This window comes from Rhinolophus sinicus, linkage group LG04, assembly GCF_036562045.2.
Source record: "Rhinolophus sinicus isolate RSC01 linkage group LG04, ASM3656204v1, whole genome shotgun sequence".
Classification (NCBI taxonomy): Eukaryota; Metazoa; Chordata; class Mammalia; order Chiroptera; family Rhinolophidae; genus Rhinolophus; species Rhinolophus sinicus.
Genome location: NC_133754.1, coordinates 180,397,178 through 180,421,104, shown reverse-complemented (window position 1 = coordinate 180,421,104; position 23,927 = coordinate 180,397,178). Strand labels below are relative to the sequence as shown.

Below are 23,927 nucleotides of genomic sequence, written 5' to 3'. Positions count from 1 at the left end.
GGCGTTTTTAAAAAGAAAAAGCAGAATGCAATAGCTGTCACTGAGATTTGACCTAAAGTGGAGAAAGAAAACAAAATGTTTACCGGGTTTAGTAAACAAACCGTTCTACAAGGAAAGACAATCTTCAATCTGTGGATTTCTTAGCTTTCTCCAGAAACAGAATACAAACACAAAACACAAACTATAAGGTTAATTCCACACGACTTCAGAGCACTGAGCCACTGTCTCCCCATTTAACATTCGTTAACTGTGTAAATCCAGATAATAATCAGTGGCTACCGAATGTTTCCTATGGGTGATTGTGTCCTTTTGCACTAATCCTTCACGTAAAATAAATACTGGAAGAAACATTCAAAGAACAACTATTCCTCTTTCCTGAAAGCGCAAAATCAAATGGCACTCTATCTTCTACCCACCAAATGCTAACTTCGGAAATCAGCACGACAATATACCCTGCCATGAAATCCAGCCAGTGATGGTTAGTGCTGAAGCAGTCCTTGCTCCTGACCGAGGGAGCTGAGCTGGGCTCTGCGTCTCTGCCAGCTCCTGGGTCAAGACCCGAGCACCGGCCTCCACCTCAGCGGTGTCACTGAGGGTTCTACCTTCACCACTGGCTCAAGCCCTGCAGTCAGCCCTACACCTCAAACTCAAAGAAAAGAGCCCTGTTCAGTGTCCACATCTTCAGTTTTCCCTATGGAATAGACTTAGCAACCAATGTGGAGGGAAAAAAAATCATTGACTTCTGAGTTAAATCCTATAACAATGAATTTCAACTATTCCAAGTCTTCTCTTAACATTTATTGAATCAAATGCTGAAGTAAATGGACTCGCTCTAGGTCTCAGAAGTCGTGTTAGACCGTTTTGTTGGTCTTGTAAAGTATTTACGATGGGATTTGACTTCTAATACCCAGGCAAGTTGCACAGTTACAGCCCATGAAGCACATGACTGTACACTGATTTCTTGACCTAACATTGAAAAGGACATTTTGTAATACTAGTTTAATTCAGATCTCTCCCTAAAAGGCAGAAACCACATCCCACACTCCTATGCCACTTATTTCGGTATTCTTAAAAGAAATGAACGTGAAGAGGTGGAGGCATAAAGAAAAATCCGCTTCTTTAGGCACAACGAGACACAGAGATCTTGGAGAGAGGGAGAAGACAACCTCTACATTCATCACTCGAGGCTGTTTGTCACAGTTCCCTTAAAAATGCCTGGAAATGCTGTCAGCAACAAGGGACTCAAGGGATGGGACAGAATCTGTTATAAAAGAAGCTAAACATGATTAGGAAACACACATAGTGAAAGCAGTCAGGGATGACCATGTACAAGACTTGTGCTTGAAGGTTTGGTGTGCCTACTGGCTGATTTCTCAGACACCAAAACCCATTCCTGATTATCAATATACAGTCAAACCAAAATACTGAAACACGTATTTTTTCAGAAGAGTGAAATAAAGGCACAGAAACCTGCCAAAATAGATTTTTTTCCATAAGAATAGTATGGTTGGTTAAAATAGTTTATCACTAATAAAACTCGTTATCACTAGACACACAATACAAATTAGTTTTTTAAAAAATGACATTCACCGAATTCCTGGTCTGTGCATTCAATGTGAATAATCATCAAAATATATATTACATTTAAAGGCTTATAAGGAGCTCCGTTTGGGGTTTCTACACTATACTTAGTATTTCAGATGAGAAGTACCACAGTAAAGTATTAGGTGTCTACTGTTCCTTTGTATGTAATGTATGGCGATTAAAGTCTCTCTCCTACAGCAGGCTCAGAGATGTCCATGGTGAGAAGTGTCTCAGTGACCTACTCAGTGACTTTTGTACTCATCAAAGGCAGACCTGTGCACCGAACTTCATACCTAGAAAGTTCAATAAGCTGTATTACATTTTAATAAATATTTCTGTGTGGTTTTTTGTTCTTTGCTTTTAAGCTCAGCTTAAATTTTGTCAAGGAAACCGTTTCACAAGAGGGTACATCACAATCTACTATGAGCAATATTCCTTGTTTATTAGAATCTGAAGATGTCCATATTACATCAAATATAAATATATATTATATTTACATTTCCTTCTTAGCTTTTCAATTTAGGTGAGTGTATTTATAGATAATGCCACTAATGTCACCACCATTATAACCCTCAGTGCAACTCGTCTTTTCCTTCCACTGGATGCCTGTAGGAATTAGCATCTTAAAAGAGGTGTACTTTTCTTTTTTAAAAATAAAAGGAAAGAACGGGTATCCATGAATGGAGATCTAGGAATATTCTAGGAGATTTTGCTTTGTTTTTTAATATTTCAAAATACCTGAAAAATGTGGTCCCTTTTTGCAGTACTATTCTCTACTTGGGGACAAGAAAACAACAAAATATGCAACTCAGAAAGGAAAGGAGCCTAAAGAAAAGAGAACCTGCTTGTTAGCTCATTAATCTGTTTAGTAAAGATCTGTCTGAAAATGTCTGAATGCTGTACAATATTATACAAAAACAATCTTCAGCCTTCAAAGCAGCTGGTCCATTTTCTTCACGATGTGTTTGCCCATCTAACAGTCTGCTGCCTTGGTGGGCCTTGGTCTTGGTCACTTCCGGTCATCGATAGTTTTAATGAATTCCACTGCTGCTGTGAACTGCATCCACCAATAAGACTCCTCTCCAGACAGACAGCTGGCATAGAAGCTGCTGATGTATTGAACAGTGGACAGCAGACAGGGTGGATTTGCCTTGAGAAGTGAAAGATAAAGAGAGTCAATTACCCAGATGTGTGGCTCTGCAAAAATCATTTAGGTTAACATCTTCCAATGTTTTTCTGTGAAAGAGATATCAGTGCTTCTGAAAACAACCCCTAAATTCCTTTTTGGAACTATTTTGTAAACCCTAGCTACTATGAGCAGCAACAGTATACTGGAAAGGTAAGTGGGGCTCTAATCCGAGCTGACCTAGAGCTCGCTATCCTGCAAATCACTTTAACCCATCAGTGGGTTTAGTTAGGAGGCTGAACTAATCCCAGTGTACTTAACTCAACATCCCAGATTCCAGAATGTTAGATAAGAAAATAAATGATGTACACAAGCTGAGTTCTAGCTGGTTCGTAAGTGCAGGACAAATCAGCTAAGAAGGAAAAACCTAAGAGAGATAATGTTTCCTCTATTGCAAGAGGCAACAAAGATATCTGCTTTTTCACCTTCTTCATGTGGAGAGAAAGGACACAGGTGTGTTAAGTGGTTAGGAAGATAAGCCAAGTCCTGCTTGTTAAAACAACCTTGAACTGGCTCTGTGTAAGGACTAGACACATCACATGTGGGAGAGAGAAGAGCAGGGGCCAACGGAGCAGTTACGAAGGCTGATCACACACTGGTCCTATAGGTTTCTGACTCAAAGAGTTCAGGGTGCAGAAATATTGCAAACTCAGAATTAGTAAGATACGTGTCAAATATACTTTAGACATTAACAGATGGGCTGAGCTGACTGGAACACATAACTGATGCAGTCACTTGTCTGTGTGCTCCCAAACCACATGGTCTCCTCCAAAATGCTCAAAATAAGCTGTTTACGTCATGAAATTTTAATTTTAAAGTAAAAAAACAACAAGAGATGTCAGTACTTTTTAAAATAACATGGTATAGTTACAAATTAAGAAGCTGGAGGAGGATAGAGATGATTGGCAAATTTAGTAGTTTGTGACAAGTACTCTGAAGAATTCAATGTGAAAGAAGATGTTAAAAGCACAATCATTCATTCATTCATTCAATAATTATATACTGATCCCCAACCAAGAACTTCAGGCACTGCTTGAAAAGCTGAAAATGTTTACCTAGGAATCTGGTCCTCCCATCTTTTCTTTCGAAAACCGTAACTTCTGGACAGAACAACACCTGACAGTAGACACTTTCTTTCTGGATAACACAGAGCCTAAGACTTGGAAAAGAGCCAAGTTCTCTAACATCCTGCACCACCCTGCACCACCTGCTCAGAGTAAACTCCCCACTCATCGTGGGGAGGCACCCACCTTTATCAGCACAAACACCAGAACGGGAACGAAGTCGTCTGCTCCCGGGACGGAGTCCTCGTTGGCCAGGCTCAGGAGGTTCATGATCGTGGAGCACATTCTCAGTATGCACTGGACTTTGTCCCGCGGGGTCTTGTAAGCACTTATCGTCCTGATCTCTGACTGTGCAGATGGCCACGGTGCCTCCCGAAGATAAACCTAAGTGAGACCACAGATAGGCAGGCAGGCTTGAATCTCACGGCAACCAGAGGCAGCGGCCACAGAAACCTCCTTCCGTCAGGAGGCAGAAGGGGAGGGTTTGTGCCTTTTCCTTTCTTCAGTAAAACCACACTGCGGTTCCTTCCCCTTCCACTAAAGATTGAAGCTTAACTTTTAAACTTTTAAATAATATGCTTTATACTTTAAAAAGATATCCATTAAAAGAAAAAAGGGCATACAATAACATAGAACCTAGAAATCATAAAATTCCAAACAATTATCTTTCTTGAATAGGTAGGGCAGGACTTCTCTACATGCAGTAGCTGATTCCAAAAGTACAAACAAGCTACTTTTATTAAAAGAAAATAATTTAAAAATTAATAGGTGCCTTTGCTGTAGTAGCTCTAGAAATAACAGATTCAAAATTCGAAGACACTTAAGAACATTATGCTAATCAATGTTCATTGGTGGATTTTTAATCAACCAACCAGAAAGCTCAAACACCTGAAATTTCCTAATAAGAGCTGTAGGACAGGCAAAAATGCTACCGTGTTTCCCGAAAATAAGAACTAGCTGGACAATCAGCTCTAATGCATCTTTTGGAGCAAAAATTAATATAAGACCCGGTCTTGTTTTATATATATTAATATATATATATAATTATATATTATATAGGACCCGGTATAATATAATATATTATATAACATAAGACCGGATCTTATATTATAATTTTTGCTCCAAAAGAGGCATTAGAGCTAACTGTCTGGTTAGGTCTTCTTTTTGGGGAAACACGGCAGTATCCATAACTAAAGATAACTTTGCGACAAGTTCCGATCAGTTTCCTCTGCTGGAACAGCAGTTTCTGTGATGCAGACGCCCTGCCTGCACACCAGTGGCCCCAGGGCCGGAGTTCTTCAAGTCAAGCTCAACCTCCTCTCCACCACAGGGGTCCCTTTCCATGCCAGGGAATCAATCTTAGTCCTTGGAGGACTCTTCGAGAACTTCACAGTTAGACTGAATTACCTCTAATGCAAATAGTGTTACATACTGTCGTGCGGGGCGGCCTGCGGGGTCTCTGGTCCCGCTCCCCACATAAGAACGCAGGATATGGTGAGGCCGAAAAGGAACACCCACGGAGCCATAGGTAGGGGAGTCGTACCACTATAGTCTTGCTGGCAGCTGGGTTGGAGACACAGGAAGCAGGAGCCACACTGTCCGCAACCCACCATGCTAACTGCAATCCGCTCTTGCTAGCTCAGCCACCATCTTCTTGCCAGCCCCTATTTTCTGCTAGCGTAGCCACAGCAGTTATATTAGTGGCCAATGGCTCACTGGTTACAGCTGACGGCCAACTAGCCACAGCTGATGGCCATCCAATCACAGTTGATGGCCATTTACTACCCGAGTAAGCACCTTTCCATGTGTGGCCGAGCCTGGAAACTGCACTCCTGGCTCTGTCCCCACACATACTTTATTATACTTTGTTTCCTTGAAAAGCTGATAACATGCATATAGGGCACACCGAGCAACTTGCAGTTCTCATCCCTCCCATTCCCAAGTTCACCTACATTACCTCTGGGATCTGGAGAGCTCTGTGATTTGCAGTCACTACTTTAGACAGTCTCTGGATATGTTCATGAAGAACCCTGAAAACCCCGAAAACACATATGTAAATACATATTTCAGAAAATAAGGTACACAGATAGTCGTAACTGACTACTTCAAAACATTTCAAATGTTTTAGACTTATGTCTAGATATAGATGACAATTCCGGGTGAGATGACCTTTTAGCTATCAGTATTCTGTCTTGTCAAAAACAGTCATACGTAGGGTCTGCTTAGACATGCTGAGTGAGGGCATGCAGGGAGAGCAAGGAAGTCCTTCTTTCCCAGACTGGGACAGCACTCCCATGGAAGAGGAGGAGCCCTCAGCCCAGCAACTGCCGGGACGCACCAATTAGGAAACAGGTTGACAGGAAGTAGAGGGATCAACAGCCAGAAACCAAAGATCACAGATGCTAGGATGGAGAAGGGACTCTGAAAACACGCAACCTCTCATTTCACAGGTGAAAATAATTAGGCTTAAACAGGTGACTGTTTTGCCCAGGGCCACACAGGGTCAACAGCGGGAGCTAAATCTGGCTTTCCTGGCTTCTAGGGTTCTCTGCAGAACACTGTTGGCTCTCTCCTCTGTAAGACCCGCAGAAATGCCATGGAGGAGAGGGTAGGAACAATCTGCTTCAAAGCTGCTCTCTGAGTAAATACAGTTTGAATGTCCCCACTCCTTACCCACGCTGGAAGCCAAACACTGGTGCTCTGGAGAGAAGACGGGTCCCAGCTGGCGTATTGGGTACAGAGGCCTGCGGTGCGCTAAAAGCCTCTGAATTATGAACACGTGACACAGGCAGGTTGGAACAACCCTAGCCCACTCCCAGGAAAGTGAACTCTCTCAAATATACTTGCAGTATCTTAAAATTTCCATGAAAAAAAACTACAAAAGCCACGAATGCACCACCCTGAGATCCTACTACATGGACCCCTAGAGTCACCGGCACAGTAAGTCACTGTTACGGCTGGAGAGCGTGACGGCCACCTCGACACATTTGGGGCAGAAACAGGGTTGTAAAGCAGAGAAAATACAGAGAAGAAAAAGAAAAATGCTGAATCATCCAGTCTCACTGCCCAAAATAACCACTGTTTCCATTCCAAACGATTTTTTTCCAGAATTAATGTTTTTTTTAGGATCACTTTTTAAAGAGTGTTACTGAGATATGTCACATACCACACAATGCCAGGTATTTTTTGATATTCAAACATGTAACTTTTCATTCCTAATAAATAATGAACGCACGTTAGAAATCAAGCACTGTGCCTAATGCTGTGATAAGAGTGGTGTGTAAAAAAGCTTTATGCTCCTGCCCTCATGGACGATCCGGTGGGAAAGTGTAGCATTCATCAGACAAACCAGTGCTCAAGAACAGGGGGTGATTTTGCCCCCCAAGGACAGTCAGCAATGTCTGGAGACATTGTGGTTCTCACAACTGGTGCGGTCGGTACTAGTGAGTCTAGTGTGCAGAGGCCAGGGATGCTACTAAATATCCTGCAATGCACACGACAGCACCCACATCAGAGACTCCCCTGGCCCCAAATGTCAATAGTGCCAAGCTGAGAATCATGACTCTAACAATCGTGAGACTGCAATTGTGGCAGGTGCTAAGGAAAGGTACACAGGCCTGAGAGCCCTCATGGGGAGTTAACCTAGTCAGAAAGGTCAGAAAAGGTTTCCCTGAGGAAGTGACACTTGAGTCAAGATCTGAAGGACAAGTGAGAGTATGAACAAGGAAGGGAAGAACAGCTGAGGCAGAGTAAACAGCAGTGCCTTCCAACAAGGCCACCCAATCTTTATGCCCTCTGGCCTGATTCCCCACATTCCCGAAACAGGGCAGTATCACTCTTCTTGATCTTTTAACTTTGATGGGTGAAAAATGGTAACAACATGCATTTCCCTTCCTATTAGATACCAAGTCTCATGTACAGCTCGTCTAAAACATGGGGCTGGCTGATGCGTCTCTAGGTGGTCCAATGAGGCACTGCACTCACTGGTCACGAAGTATGTCCCCATCCTGATTAGGGTAGAAGGCCAGCTTGAAAATCCGATTCATCACGCTCCGTTCAATGGCCAGCTGAGCATCCTGAAGCTGCTCTTCACTGGCATTTTGCCATATGACATCCTGGGCCATGGCGCCGTAGAGGAACTGCAGGAAGTCTTCTACCTGAGCAGTTTTATCATCAGCTGCTGTGAGTTTCTGAAAGTCTCCAATGCAAAATAATAATTTTTAAAATACAATACCTGAACAATTTTAAAAAGAAGAGCATAGAAATCATTTTAATCACTAGCTATGTAGACACTACAACTACACTCTTAAAGCCTAACGTGTCTGGACATGGTTTATTTTAGGAGAATATGCAGCCAAATCATAAAAATCAGTAGAAAGGTAAGAGATACGTAAAAGTTTAAGAGCAAGGGGTTTGTTATAAAAATGATATGCTTTGTTTTAAAAAATGAGAAAAATTGTTTGGATTCAAAACTACCAATTTTTTCTAATTTTTAAATAAACGATAGATACCCAATCCCATAAAAATGAAATTAATGGTTTGACATCAAGGTTTAATTATTAAGAATCTATAAAATAACGGACTTTAAGGAACTGCTCTTAGACATATAGGTACTCAAACAAATAAGCAAAACAATTTCCAAATCTTCCCAATAATATGTGGCTGAAGAGAAATGCTTAACCTGAAGGTCTTTAGTTACCTTGAATGAATTCCCTGATCTTCTTTTCTTTGCTCTCCAGCAGCAACCTCACACACACGGTGGTGAAGTACCGATTGGCCACCTCTTTGTCCCGCAAAACCCTCTGCAGCAGCCGTTCCAGGTGAGCCTGCGTGGTCTGCAGGCCTTGTCGACACCGGGTGAGATACGCGATATAGGGGGCCCTTTTCCTAAAAGGAAATATGCTTTCCATGAGATCAGATACAGACCGTGAACACTTTCTTTGGAGACTAAGAATCCTAATTTTTCTTTAAACAAAAAGTTACTTCATAGATTCTGATTTTACAAATTGGCATTTCAGGCTGCAGACAACTGTCCTGAGGACGAACTATGTTGCCAGCTAAGAAACAGAACCATTCTGCCTGTTTGTGAAGAGTATCGCCTCCAGGGCTGAAGACTTAGCTACCTAACTTAGGAATCATTACTAAGTCCTTTCACATTGCTGGTCTATTTATATTGGAGCACCGTCTCTACGCTGGTGGGACCTAACACCTCACAGGAAATTGACTGCTACAGGAAACTAAAATAACAAGATACAGGTTAATATACGACTGGATCATTAAACATACCAATAATTATTTTCACAGTCCAAATGTAACAATTATTAGAACACCCGTTCCCTCGGCCTCAAAGCCCCCTCATTTCCTAAGCCTCTCAATTACGTTTTTTTACTTCACTGAGAGCAAGCAACTGGCAACAGACAACGGGTAGCAATTCCTAGGCCTACTCCTGCCTCCGAGTTTACAGTAGTCTTTCCCATCATCCTTACAAAAGGGAAAATTCTATCCCAGTTGTCCTGGCCTCACTCTGCTAAAGCTGTGTCTCTACAAAGCTGAAGCAAACTGCACTTCTGTTTGTAGGAGCTGCTCATTTATATCTACACTTGCAGACTAAAGAGCCAAATGTGTTCCTTGGAAATGTACATCCAGGTAAACACAGCCAAGCCCTTTGCAGTAAGCCGAGATTCATTTCTGGAACAAGGACTGAGAAGAACACCTGCAGCTGGAAACAGGTCCCCAGGCGAAGCAGGCTGGTGTAGTTAGTACCTGTAGTCCTCAGCAATAGACGCCAGTAGTTTCCTACATGTCCTGTTATCAAAGCGGCACACGCAACGCATCGTTTCTTGAAGTTGAGCCATTAAGTTCTTATCTTGTAAATTAATTGCTTCGGCTATTTGAATTTTTAGGAAGCATACAATTTCATTGTCTAAACAGAAAAATAAGAATTCTGTTACTATTGAGAATTTCCATGGGCTTACATAAGCTATATGCCATTCCTCAGCCTCTGGGATGTCAATTCGGCTTTACCATGTATCTGTAGAACTAAGCGGCAGTGCCACTCTCAATTAGAGAACACGTTAATGAACCATCAGTAATCAAGTGCCCTTAACTGAGACCATAATTGTATTAAGTTGAACCATATGGAATTGCTATAAAGCTGACCGATGAATACTGGCAACTTCCTATGGTTCAACCTATATAGGAAAAAATGAAACTACCACGTAGCAATTTACCTTCTGGGTCTGTATGGTCTGGTAAACCGTTCCTTGTTGAATGGCTTAGCATTGGGAAAGCAACAGAATCCGCAGAGCAAAGAGCAAGCCTCAGTTTCTTTTTCGCATCTCTGGAGAATAAGTAAAAAATTCATTAATATCTTTATCCAGATATAGTCACCTTTCATGAACATTTACTACATAAATTAATATGCTACCTCAGAACCCAAATGTTTCAAATGGTCATAAATAAAGGGTAATTTTTAAGTTACTGAGGCCTCACTTAAAGGAAGAGGCTTTCTAGTTACCCAAGGAGCAAGGCTGTGAAGTGTTCTGGGTAAAACCCATATGTGGTCACCAGCATCAAACAAGCCTCCTCCTCTCACGTGCTGAGGCCCGGAGAGGCACTGTGAGGTGTCAGAATGACGTACTGCACCAGGGTTGGGAGGCCCCGCAGAAGTCTTCAGAACCATCTCACCACCCAAACTAAGAATGCCTTCTACTGCAACTCCTGACAAATGCACATCCCGACACAAGATGCGCTCTCCACCGGGCAAGAAGCCCTTTCTTACTATTGCGCTATTGTTTGAAACCTTTTTGTGCTGAGCCAAAACCTGCTTCCTTTCAACTTCCAACCACCGAAGCACCTAGTACCACCCAGGGCAAAGCACCCTTCAGTGAGGTGTCGATTGTACAGTAACGCAGCTCTTCATACTCTTGTCTGCTGGTGGTCGGGCCCTTTGAGGTCCTGAAGGGCATGAACCAGAGCTTCTGATGCAAAGCAAGGCACTGAAACATGTCAGAGAACAGGCCAGCCTTTGCTCTTCCTGCGGATAACACTTGTCCTGCTCAACTGACTAGCTCTAAGTCTCTCCCTATAGGTTTGCTTCCTGTAAAAGGAGGAACTTACAAATCTAGACTATCAAATGTAACATTCACCCACTATGCAAAGATTCATAACATATATGATGGTAAAGTCATGGCTGAAAAATTACAATTCTGTGTGCCACGCCCTCCAATTTTACTGTAGGAAAAAAATGATAAAGCTTTGTAATATTTATAAATAAAATGGTACTATTTAGAGTTTGCTTTAAACCAATGGGGGTGGGGCAGGTAAATATGAAACAATATTGGCCATGTACTGTGTTTCCCCGAAAATAAGACGGAGCCGGACAATCAGCTCTAATGCGTCTTTTGGAGCAAAAATTAATAGAAGACCCTTATAGTAAAATAAGACTGGGTCTTATATAATACCAGGTCTTATATTAATTTTTGCTCCGAAAGACGCAGTAGAGCTGATTGTCCGGCTCCGTCTTATTTTCGGGGAAACACGGTAGTAGCAACTGCTGAATCTGGGTAATGAGGACAAGCTGAGGGGGCTCCAGTAGGCTCACTGGGGACAGTCAGTTATTCGACCCCGCAGCTGAACGTCCCTCCTACCTCCCCCTCCCCCACATTTCTCGCAGGGGCTGGGAGCGTTGCATGGGCAGAGGCACTGCCACCTGTTTCGTTTTAATTACTTATGTGGTGCCTGTGAGCATATCCCTGAATTAAAGCCTTTGGTATGTGACCTTCATACATGAAGTGGTCTTCTCAGTCAACAGCCATTTTGTTCTTATGTCTCTGCTTTTTACATTTGTTAAGTGAGTCAAGGAATCACTTGACTTGAAGTGACTGCAAGGTGATGACAAGTCCTAAATCCTACAGGGGAAGTACCTGTAAGAGAAAGCGGAATCCTGAGGGTGGGCCGCTTGGCTCGCGGAGTCTGGGAGATCATCGGCTGAGATGTTTTGCAGGGTTTCATCGCGGGGAGAATCATGAGCACTTTCACCATCACCCATCACCTCTGAACAAAACCCACCCCCCAAAAAAGGATAAGCAGGTTAATCTGGAATATTCTGGCACTAGCAGTTATTCAGAGCAACTCAATTATAAATTAGCACTATGCTTTACCATAAGAGTTCTCTGAACAAGAAAGAAAACTTCAAACATTTAAACAAGTTATTGATAGCAACGATAATATATCAAGAGACCACCTGCTGAGAAGAGAATGGTTTTATTTCTTACACAAATCCTAATCAAAAACTAAAACAATGAAAGTCTTTATTAATTTAATAAAGATACGACTCTGTAATCAGAATCACTGAACCACAGAATTAAAAGGGGCCTCAGAAATCATTTTACACAAACAACACCCTCATTTTATAGCCATGGAATCCTGCCCTATCAGCAAACAGCTTGCTGTAAACGCCAGTGGCTGAGGCAGACGTGTGCTCAGGCCTCCCGCCCTCCTCGCCAGGTTTTCTCCCACTGCCCAAGAATGAGCTGGGCGTGAACTGGCAAATGCAGCCAGGACTGCTCTGTGGTTCACGTGGTTCTTTTTAATTAGTTTAGATAACTTAGATAAGAATACATGTGTAAAATCAAAAGGCATAAAAAGTTCCTTAGTGTAATAAAAATACTGTGTTACATAGGAGAAATATCTTTATTCTTAGGAGATAGTTTCAAATGCTTCAGGAAACAATATATATAAAGAAAATGGCAAAATGTTAACAATTGATAAGTCTACGTAGAGGGAATATGGAGTTGCATTGTACTCGTCTTTCAACTTTTCTGTTATTTTACAACTTTTCAAAGTAAGAAGTGTAGGAAGCCCACCTCTCCCCAGATTCCCCCTCAGGATCCCTATTAGTCACCCCCAAACCAACTCACGTTACCAGTTTATCCATCTGAGATCCTTCCAGAGACACTCGGTGCACACACAGCACAAATACATGCAGCATACAATTTATGCTTTTATATACTTTTGTTTCCTCTTAATTTATTTTGGGGAGTGTATGATATTTTTCTGTCAGCTATTCAAAAGTAGCTATTAAAAAGGCTACTTTTACAAATCACCGTTATCACTGTGATTTGATACAAAAGTTACTATTCAAATCTTGATGATGGTTATCACCTGTACTTTCATAGTTTGCCATTGCTCCTTCACTGGGGCTGGTTCGTTTAATGGCATTCCTGTATTTGTCCAGAATATCCTCAGCGACCTGAGCTTGTGCACTGAGTCTAGGGCCGGGGTCATCTGCAGGAAAGGAGAGGAAGAGAATCAGCTCCCCTCAGTTTGCACCAACTCTCATGTTAGTACGACACCAGGACCATAATCCCAGAGGCCAATTAGGAGATAAGACTTAAAAAAGAGCACATATCTCAACGTTAAGAGGCACCATGCAGCTGTCTACTCATCCCATTTCTGGGTCTGAGAGCCTCGCCAAAGCACAAAATTGGGAGGGTTAGCTCCACTCTTTCATCATCGCCAGAATTCTGCATGACACTGTCAAAAAGTTCAGTGCAGACTAAATGGATGATGGGCTCTAAAATGCTTACACTCAAATCATTGTTAATAGCAATTCATGCTAACAGAACTTCCAAGAATGCATTTTTATATGCAGACTTCATTATTCAGACATCTCCATGCTGAAGGAGGAAAAAAAGAAGTATTCAACTTGAGAATTAAAGCCTATTAAATAATAATAAAAAAATGCCTTCCTCCTTTCTTCGTTCATGGCTTTCTCTCTCTACACCACATCTGAAAACTTCGGATATTCATATTCTAGATCTCACCATGACTGTGCAGCTGCTGGAACAGAGCACTTCTGTGCATGCAATGGTGTCAGAGGCACTCCTAGAAAATCCAGACATTGTTGGGGAGTGCTGGAATTGTACCTGGGGTGCACAGAGAAAAAGCTTATCCCAGTCACAGGGGCAGCACTGTTTACTGACAGGACCGTTATCCTGTCAGCAAAATCAGCTTACGCTTTCCTGGAGCCCAAGATGGCAGTCATTAATTAACAATTATCAAAGCAAAGAATTGCTACCGATCTATGGGACAAAATTAACTTCCGTAGTGAAATGCAAACTCCTGAGATAGATCTAGTCCAAGCATGTAACCATAAATATCTACATTCTGGTAGAATCCCATTTTTTAGTCTAAAAACACTTAAAAATCACGAGATTTTTATATATGTGTGTTAACAGCAGCTAATATTAATAGCAGCAACATTTATTGAGCATTTACCACATGCCAGGAACTGTGCTAAGCACCTTTTATGAACAATCTCAATCACCACAAAAGCCCTACAGGGAGGTGCTACTGTCGCTCTCATTTTACAGAAGCGGAAATCAAGGTTTATAGAGGTTAAATAGCTACGCTTATAGGCTCTTCCATGAAAAAATATTTAGTATTTGTGTCTCTGTAAAATTGTAGTAAACTCTAGAGAGAAAGGATTCCCAAAGTAATTTAATCTTTCTGTTATAATGGCATTTGAATGCATGGTCAGAAAGTCCTAATCTGATCTTCTTCAAAATGTAAACTGATAAAAACCTTTAACACTACATCTTTTTTTGGAGGGGGAGTACTTTTTGCTATTGGTTTTGAGTGCTGTTGAGTGCTCTGAAAAAGGGACAGTAAAATTTGGCTAAACATAATGAAAGCCATAATGTTGCTTATAATCTTTATTTCTGTAATGCCATTCATAAAAATGTTATCCCAGGAAATTAATAAAAACAAACAAAAAATGCTACATATATGAAGCTGTGAGCAGTATTTTCATAGTAAAAAACTGGATACAATTTTAATACCCAAAAGGAAGAGAACGTTCACACTACAATAAAATCATATGATAGATTATCTTAGAGCCAATTAAAATTATTGAAAAATCAACTATGTCTAGCAGAAACTGGGAGAGGGTTTATGAAATAACATGTGATAAAAGAAGAATACAGTTACATACAGACTCTAATCATGAAAAGCTATGTACAAATATGGAAAGACTGGGAGAGAACATGAAAAACAGGGTGGTGGGACTATGGGCAGTCTGTTAAGAAACTTCCTCTCAGAGTATTTTAAAATTGATTTAATGATAATTTTCAACGGGTCATTAATCAGGTAGAAGTTTCTGCACCAATAGAGAAGTTAAATGGCTTGAATCACACACAAAGAAAATGAAGTACTTTATGAAAAAAATTTACTCTATTCTACCTAGCTTCTAATTTAGGCACCAAGAATCAAGAAACGTGTATTGCCCAAAGACAAGTAAAAAACAATTTATAACTTCTCCAAAATTATCGATTCAACATTTTAAAAACATGAGATTTCTTTAAGAATACTTCACTCTGTAAACAGTGGTGGTGGCCTAACAGTGGGAACATGGAAAGAAAACATGAATTATCTTGCCAAAAGGATGCCTTTCCAACTCTTCTCAATCAGACTGTGAGTTCCTGAAGAACAGGGGTCATGCGAGATTTGACTTCATACCTACAACACTTAGCACAGTGCCCAGCCTGCGTCAGGTGTTCAGAAGTACCGTGTTTCCCCGAAAATAAGACCGGGTCTTATATTAATTTTTGCTCCAAAAGACGCATTAGGGCTTCTGTTCAGGAGATGTCAGCCTGAAAAATCATGCTAGAGCATCTTTTCCAGTTAGGTCTTCTTTTCAGGGAAACATGGTATTGGATGATTGAATAAGAGAGGCGTGACTGCCCTCAGCAGCGAATGGTGGCCTGAAGTACAGCTCCTGCTGTTCAAACCCTTTATTCCAGGAAAGTCACGCATCCAATAAAGCAGGGATGTGTGCTAGGACAAGGAACTACATCTAAATACAGAGAACTAAACATCAGAATAACATGCACTTAAATGGGATTCTACCTGTGATATACTGAGTTCTTTGAGAAGGATGTTCTTTTGAAACTTATCCCATTTTTAAATAAAAATCTTAATTTTAACTTAGCAGGATAACATATCTTAATATCAAAATAGAAAAAAGAGGTGAGAAATTAATTTCTCTCTCGATTCTCTAGTCACTGGAAACTGTACACAGCTATCAAGCTCAAGGTTGGGTCATTAACACTACTTCTCAAACTTTTTCCTTTTAAGGTACTCATTCATAATGTGCCAAAAAGAAGCTGTAAAAATACAAATGCTGAATAAGGTAAGAACCTAACCCCTAGTTGTATTTTCTCTGGGTCAGATGGCAATGTTAAAAATGATTCAAGCTGTAAAAAACTGGCAAAGTTTATAAATTTATGATATTGTTTGAACAAACACCTTATCATGAAAAAAGGAAATTAGGTAAAACAGACTTTCCCTGTGATCCTAAAAAATCAAGAATTACAGATGGTAATAAATTTAGAATTGTACAATCAATGTTAGAGAAAACGTTAGAGAAAACTTCAATCAGTGATCCAAAGATATGTCATGCACAGCAGTAAAACCATCACCACACTTTCCTAAAAGCACTATGTGTCATCATCCCACTAAGATGTCGAGCTGCAGGGTGTGCCTAGAGGCTCAGGATCAGGGGCCTCAGCATAAGCAGAAGTTATGATAATGAGGATGATGATGGTGGTGGCGGTCTGCAGAAAGAGCATACTGGTTCACTGTGGCTACCAAGTGGAAACCACAGAGCTATGCAGGACCAACTCCCCAATGTACACACACAGACACACTTTTCTACAAAGGCAACGCTTATGGCACCCAAGAAAAAGTGTTATGAAATATGTGCTCTGGGAATGAAGGAGCCAGGAAGTCCATTGTCTACAAACCTGTGAGTGTTGAGAATCTGTCAGGCCCCAGATCATCTTTGTCTTTTTCTTGTTTTTCTTTCTTTCTAAATGGTATAGGAGCTGGAAATTAAATAAAGTCAGTAGTGTGACACATAACATACTGCACTCCTCGGAAGACAGCAGTCATTTTGGAGTTAACCGGTGTGCCAACATTTCTAAGTGAAAGGAAGGTGAAAAGTTTCAAAGCTAAGAAATCCCGAGTGTCAATTGATAATTGTTTGTACAATAGCACAGAAGGTTCTTAAAGACCCTTTCCGAATCTGCTTTAGGCTCATCTGCCACAGGAGGAATGATTTAACGGGAATCGACTAGGATAATTCCAAACCACTGCTACTTAACCTCTGCTCAAAAACAACACCTTCCAAGCTCTAAGCTCATTCTCTCCTCCGAGAGTGGCCTTGAGGGTGGCGTGAAAACAGTGCTCCTCAGCTCCTGAGTGACACGGTGCCGAGAAGAGCCCTTCAGAAGAAGTCCCTAGCTTTAATCGTGGGAGATCTCTCCTTTCAGGAAGAAATGCTTTTGCAAACTCAAATCTCAGTATCCACTGGTATGATGCCAGGCTATTCACACAAAAAAAGCAAACAATTTTATACAACTGCCTTCCAAAATAAACACTCACTAATATTCAGGGTAAACATTCTCAACGAACATAAACATTAAAAGCTTAAGTTTATTCCAAGAATGTAAGGGATAAATTTCAAATTTTCAGTTTAATTACCAATAGCATCCCTTTTTCCTGCAATAATTATTGGAAATACATATGTCCAAAGTCCTACATGTTTAACATCAGTGGTATATGATATTTAAACAACCATGACTTGCATGTATTCCATTTATGAAAACCACTAGCACTTCCTGAAAAGAACAAGAACTGTCATTTCTGAAATTCTGCCTTAGCATTCACCTGTGCCAAACCATTTTCTGTACCCTCGAAACAGCTAGAAACAAGCCCAGCAGGCCTCATAGAGAGAGGAGTCGAGATATTGGCTCTCTGAAAAAGATTTTGGGGCTTTGCTTCTTGTTGCTAATTCAGCATTCTAATATTTCATAAAATTACCTTTAGGCATGGCAGAAACAAAACGTTTTCTCCACCAAGGTCTGTTCCTGTCTGACTTCTCATCATCGCTATCTTTGCGTTCTTCAGTCTGTAGAAAAAGTTTGACGCTTTATTTGGAGTTGGGCAGCAGGACAAATTACTATGAAAAGGATTTCAGTTAGTCTGTGAAATACAAAAATCACTCTGGTTTGTCCTAAAAGTAAAACCATTCTTATTGCTGCAGAGGCAACTTCTGGAACATTGACGTGTACCTTTTAGGGACCAGGCTATGATCTGCTGGAGGGTAGGCATGACTTCATCACTGTTAGTAAACTGAAAGCGTAATATGGAGCCTAGCTTAGAGTAGGAACTCAAAATACGCTTACGGGATGAGGAAAAGCAATGCAAATAAAGTCCAGAGGGGTAGCAGAGACGGTAGCAGTAGTATTAATAATAAAACCGAGTGCATACAGGGTGCCAAATACTGAACATGAGGAACACAGTATCTCATTTAAACCTTACAGTTGCCTTAGGAGATAAATACTATTTTTAAGCCTTTTATAGATGAGAAATATGAGGCTAAAAAAGGTTGTCTCTATTGATCACTTCTTAAGGTATATAAATGTTGAATAACTATGGTGTACCCTGAAACTAATATAATATTGTATGATAGCTATATTTTTAATAAAAATTTAAAAAGTTACTTCTCATCTTCCCCCAAATTATACAGCCTGTATGTGGCACAGCTGGGACTCAAACCTAGATCCAATCAACTTCAAAGTTCGTGTTTTAATCACCAATTATGTTGAGTGATCATTAAGACCACATGTCAAAGGACAGGGACTAGTCTATCATGTGACCTTAGACAAATCATTTAATTTGTTTTTTCATCTAGAAAACAAACTAAAAATATGTTCTCTAAGGGCATTCATGTAGGTGGGGTATTAGAACCCAGGCAGAAAGATGAGGGCATCTGTGCCGGGGAGGGATTAGCAGTGGGGGTGGGATATTGACTACACACACGGGGACTGACAAATAAGTACATACACAAAGAATAATGAAAACAGGTTTCTCACTGTTGGAGAAGGGAGTATACATTTTGTGCCAAAAAGCAAAGAAATATTCAAAAAATGATAGCAGCATGTCAAAAGAACCCAGGAGCCAGTTCGAAGGTGCTCCCACTGGCCAAATCAGAGACAACTGGACTTCAAAATAAATGACAATAACAAACCCACTGACTAAAATAGAAAACCATGCCACCATAGATGTAATCAGTGAGTAAATGAAAATATCTGACGAAGAACAGAATATTTACGTATTTTTAAAGGACCCTTCCCCCACAAAATACTTATTAATTACAAAGGAGAAAAGAGTAACTTTATAGCAGAGCAGCCTGGCAGACACCACCTTCATCAAATGAGCTAAATGACCACCACAGGTGTGGGACAAATTAAAATTGTGTGCTAGCTGATACAGTGAAAAGAACGTATTTTCACGTTAGTGAGAATGCTGCCAAAGATGAACAAACTGAATCTAGTCATGAGAAAACATCAAAGACACCCAAATGGAGAAACATCCTAAACTGGCCTATAGTTTTTGAAGAGTGTGAAAATCATGAAAGTCAAGGAAAAACTGAGGAAATGTTCTAGACTGAGACTTAAATGACATGACAACTAAATACAAGATACGATTCTGAATGGGATCTTTTTGCTATTAATATAAAGAACCATACTGGGACAACTGGGGACACATGAGTGGGGTGTGAGAATTAGATGGCAGTAATGTATCAATTTTCATTTCCTGATGTTGGTTGTACAAACTACGCTTGTAGGAAACTCACACTAAAGTATTCACAGGTGATGGAGCACGGAAGCATCAGGTTGGCAACTTACTTTCACACGGTTGGGGGGAGGTTTTATTTTTACCTACTTCCAATTTCTTTCTAACTCTGTGATTGTTTCAAAATAGCAAATAATACCTCGTTGGAAAAAAAGAAACAATATAGCTAACTATCTTAGAAGAAAACTGCGAGATTTAAATGAAATTAGATATAAAATTACTTGAAGAAAGTTAAAAGTGAATAAAAATGCAAGCTACATTACTGCAAAATCAAAGCACTACAGGTTTCCTATGGATTATGGTTAACAGTCATCTTTAATCCTGACTACTATCCATCCTTAATGCTCGATGTATATCATCCATGTTAATTTCTGCTATCCAGAGAATCAGGCAGACAGACCACAAGCAGCAAATTCTTCTACGTGGCCTATGTCCCATACCTCTCCTCTTGATGAGTCTTTACTTGGGGACGAAGATGATGAATGAGGTGCAGCCACCAAAGAAGTAGCACCAATGGCTGCAGCTGGAGGGAGTTCTCGCTCTTCATTCCCTGGACGTCGGTTCCAGCTGGGGTCACTCATGGGTCGCCGGACAGAAGACACTATATCAGAGCTCCTGCTACGAACTAATCTCTCAGGGTAAGAATGCCTTTGCTTAAATGCCTCCATTTCAGCTGGACTTAAAACATGGGAACCAAAGTTTGGCAGCCTTGCCTCATTTCCTCCCACAGCTCCTTCCAGGATTGGGGGGTCCGGCGGCGGATGCGACGGCCTGGCATAGTGAACCTTTGGCCTGACCACAGCAGAAGCCCCTGGAACACAGGGAAAAAAGTTTGCAGCTGAGAAACAACTGATCCAACAAAGGCATTAACAAAGGGTTTTTGTTTCGTTCTTGTCTGTGATAAGACAGGACTCAAAAAGCTCACTTGATCATCACTTCACAATATACACAAATATTGAATCATTATGTTGTACACCTGAAGCTAATAAAATGCTACATCAATTATATCTCAAGTAAAAGAAAAGTTCATCTAACCAGTTTACCTTCATGTGAAGACAGTGGGTCAAACATGGCAAGTAGAGAGTCTGACTGGGAAGGAGGAGAGGTCAGCTGGTGGGCACCTAAAACACACAGGCAAACAGTGACCAAGTCAGAACTCCGGACTCAGTGAGAGATTCAACACAGTGAAAATGGTTCTGGCGTTTTCCCAGTTTTCAAACGTTTTTAATCAATTAGAACTTGAGGGGGCATATTAGGAAAAGAATCTAACATGTACCAAATGTCGATTACTCCAAATTCAGTTTGTTTTCTTCTACACACATGGATTTCAATTATATTTAAGTGGTCTAGCATCCATATGCCTATTACTTCTAATGGCAAAATTGCATCACAGTTAATGTAAAGAGCATAGAGCCAGAAGATGTAAATCATCAAAAACTTCAGAATTTTACAAATTCCCTGAGCCTCACCTTCCATCTATAAAAATAGGGGCAACACACCCTACAGTCGGAGTACAAATGAAAAGTTGTAAAATTAGAAATTCTAATACTGCTCTCAGCAAATGACAATTTACAAAGAACACTACTACATTACACCATGAAACAAATTCATATTTTTTAAAGTGCACTATTTTAAGCTACAGAATAAAAGATGACTCCTTTCACCATGTCTAAACAACCAAAATCAGAAACATTAAAATAGATAAGTGTGCAGAGGCTCACACTTTGAAATATATAAAGGGAACTATTTTGAGTCTGAGCTATCTTTTTTGATAATGAATGATAGTATTATGTATGCCTTTTGATTTTTCCTTTTGTTCTATATCTTATATTTACCTCTTTTTGAAAAATTACAGAAATAGTATATCACTATGAAAGATAGCGCAGAATATCAGTTTTCAAAATTCTGGTCTTAGGACACCTTTACATTCTTAAAAATTACTGATTGATTTTTATCTATTGATATTTATCACATGAGAAATTAAAACTGAAAAGAAATATTTATATATAGATCCATTTAAATATACCCATTAAATGGTAACATAAATAACCCTTTATAATGAAAAATAACTATATTTTCCAAAATAAAAAAATAACAGTGACACTTTTACATTTTTGCAAATTCCTTTAATGTATGGCTACATAGAACAGAGCTGGATTGTCATATCTGCTTCTGTTTTCAACTGGTTGCAATATGTTGTTTTGGTTGAAGTATATAAAGAAAATCTGGCCTCACATATATACTTGGAAAGGGGATATTTTAATAGCCTTTTCAGATAATTGTGGGTATTCTTCTTTAATACTATACAGAATCTTGACAAGTCGTTTTTAAAAGTCAGCTACAATGTGGAATCTGAAACCAAATCAATGAAATTTTTGTACTGTTGTATTAAAATTAATTGGTCTGTCTTGCACTATAAATGGATCTTTTACCCATGCATGATTTTGTAACATCATGCACTGATCATCTGGAAAATATTGGTTGAATTAGATATGCAGAGCTTCCAAATGTTGGCACATTCAACATATCATATAGAAAAATCACCAATCTCACCAGAAAAGGCTTCAATAATGGGAAGCTGTCAAGCTCATGGCAGTGGGCACAAGTTTTCCAAAATTCTAATTTTTATCTGAAAGTTTGAATTTTATCATTGGCAACAAACCACTCTGATAGGCTCACTTTGTTGATTTGCTAGAAATGTATGCCAAATACCCAAGTGTTAATAACTACAGTTTGTCAGTCATTCTTTCAAGTAAAAATGCTGTTTCATGAAAAACAAATTAACAAACAAGAAGAAAAACAGCTAGGTAAGCTCACAACTCAAATAATTATATAAGTGTTTTTCCTTGAGACACTTCACCATGTATTAGAACGCACCAGAAATGCGTTAGGGGTACTTCCTATTTCCTCACACAGAATATTAAAAAGATGTACATCCAAGGGGTCGAGATGTAATTAAATAATTTTCACTGATTCATCAAAGACATTCATAAATAAAACTTTTTTTTTTTTTACCTGCAAGAGAATACAATGACTGCTAGCACGCTTTGGCGTTACTGCCTTGTTTCGTGCTAAGGCGCCAGCAATGTACCCACCTTTACTTGTGCACCATCAGTACAGAAGTCAACACAGTGAAAAGGACAACAACTTTTATTATTATGAATACAGTTTTGACCTCATACCTGCCCCCCCACAGCCACCTTCAAAAGGGTCATCAGTGGTCCACTACACTTCGAAAACTGCTGGTTTAGAATAGTTTCTCAATTGGGGCTATTATGCCTCCCAAGGGCTCATTTGGCAATGTCAGGAGACATTTTGGTTGTCACAACTGCAGGGGAGGGAGAGAAGTCGTGCGCTCCTGGGAGAGGCCAGAGATGCTGCTGAACATCCTACAATGCACAGGACAGGCCCACAACAGTTATCTGACCCCAAATGTCAGTAATGTTGAGGACGAGAAACCGTGGTTTAGAACAAACAAAAATATATATAAAGAAAGGGTACCCAGAACCAATATATAAAACCACTGCTAGCATTTGGTATTTCTTTTCAGTGCTTTCTTTATGATAGTTTTTTAAAACATTTTATAATACCTATATATACTAAAATTCTTTAAATTTTCCAGGTGATATTATGTTGTAGGTATTTCTCTGTTATTTCATATTCTTTAAAGCATTTAAAAAGCAGCTGCATAAATTCTAATAAGTGGTTACATCAAAATTCACTTAGCCATCCTATTTTTCCATTCTTAGGTTGTTCCTAATTTTCTGCCAATTAAATGCTATGAAGAACATCCTTGTGCATAAGACTTTATAAATAGGACTGCTTCCTTATGACTAATTCTTAATGTAGACTAACTGGACCACACTTAGTACGTGAACTTTTAAGGCCTAATATACGTATTGCCAAATTATGTCCCAAAGTACTGTGGCAATTGATATTATCACCAGCAATGTGTAAGACTGCCAGTTTCACCCATAAATGTAATTGTTTTTAATTTGTAAGCGGGCATTTTCCCGCCAAATCGCGTCGTAACGCGGGGCTTTTTTGACATTTTTGCGCCAAAATTAGACTTTCCGTAAAATATTCCTATCTTTCGATCTAGTTGATATTTTTCTATGAAACTTTCAGTGTTTTAGTTTAAAAAGAGGTGCAAAATACGTGTTATTCTCGTCTCCCGTGCTTTGGTATAAAAAGCGATATGACGAGTTTACTCGTTTCCCACAAAAAAATGTGTTAAAAAGTCATTCTCATTTCCCCTTCTTACCATGAGTTACTTCATCCATGTCTGGACTAGTGACAGAATCTTTACCCCCAAAATCAGAGCTGCACTCAGATCTCAAGTCTTCAATCTTATTGGGAATATCCTCAGAGGTTGCACTTATGCCTTTAAA

At 39.9% G+C, this 23,927-nt stretch overlaps 1 protein-coding gene across 18 annotated transcripts in view; it reads right to left on the bottom strand.

Moving 5' to 3' along the window:
- Positions 1-2,005: 2,005 nt before the first annotated feature.
- GAPVD1 (GTPase activating protein and VPS9 domains 1) overlaps positions 2,006-23,927 on the bottom strand; it is a 61,316-nt gene continuing 39,394 nt past the window's right edge. For 11 of the 18 annotated variants that reach the window (XM_019728576.2, XM_074331008.1, XM_019728579.2 and 8 more), the window contains 14 exons: positions 23,801-23,920; positions 20,580-20,657; positions 19,977-20,347; positions 17,719-17,806; positions 16,641-16,721; positions 13,000-13,122; positions 11,760-11,889; positions 10,065-10,174; positions 9,598-9,757; positions 8,534-8,721; positions 7,819-8,032; positions 5,792-5,864; positions 4,021-4,218; positions 2,006-2,734 (listed from right to left, as the gene is read on the bottom strand). In XM_019728576.2, the coding sequence (XP_019584135.2) occupies positions 2,594-2,734; positions 4,021-4,218; positions 5,792-5,864; positions 7,819-8,032; positions 8,534-8,721; positions 9,598-9,757; positions 10,065-10,174; positions 11,760-11,889; positions 13,000-13,122; positions 16,641-16,721; positions 17,719-17,806; positions 19,977-20,347; positions 20,580-20,657; positions 23,801-23,920 (2,075 nt within the window). In that variant the 3' untranslated portion in view covers positions 2,006-2,593. Of the gene's footprint in view, positions 2,735-4,020; positions 4,219-5,791; positions 5,865-7,818; positions 8,033-8,533; positions 8,722-9,597; positions 9,758-10,064; positions 10,175-11,759; positions 11,890-12,999; positions 13,123-16,640; positions 16,722-17,718; positions 17,807-19,976; positions 20,348-20,579; positions 20,658-23,800; positions 23,921-23,927 lie in introns of those variants that run through there. The other 7 variants (XM_019728580.2, XM_019728581.2, XM_019728577.2 and 4 more) reach the window with 3 other exon arrangements.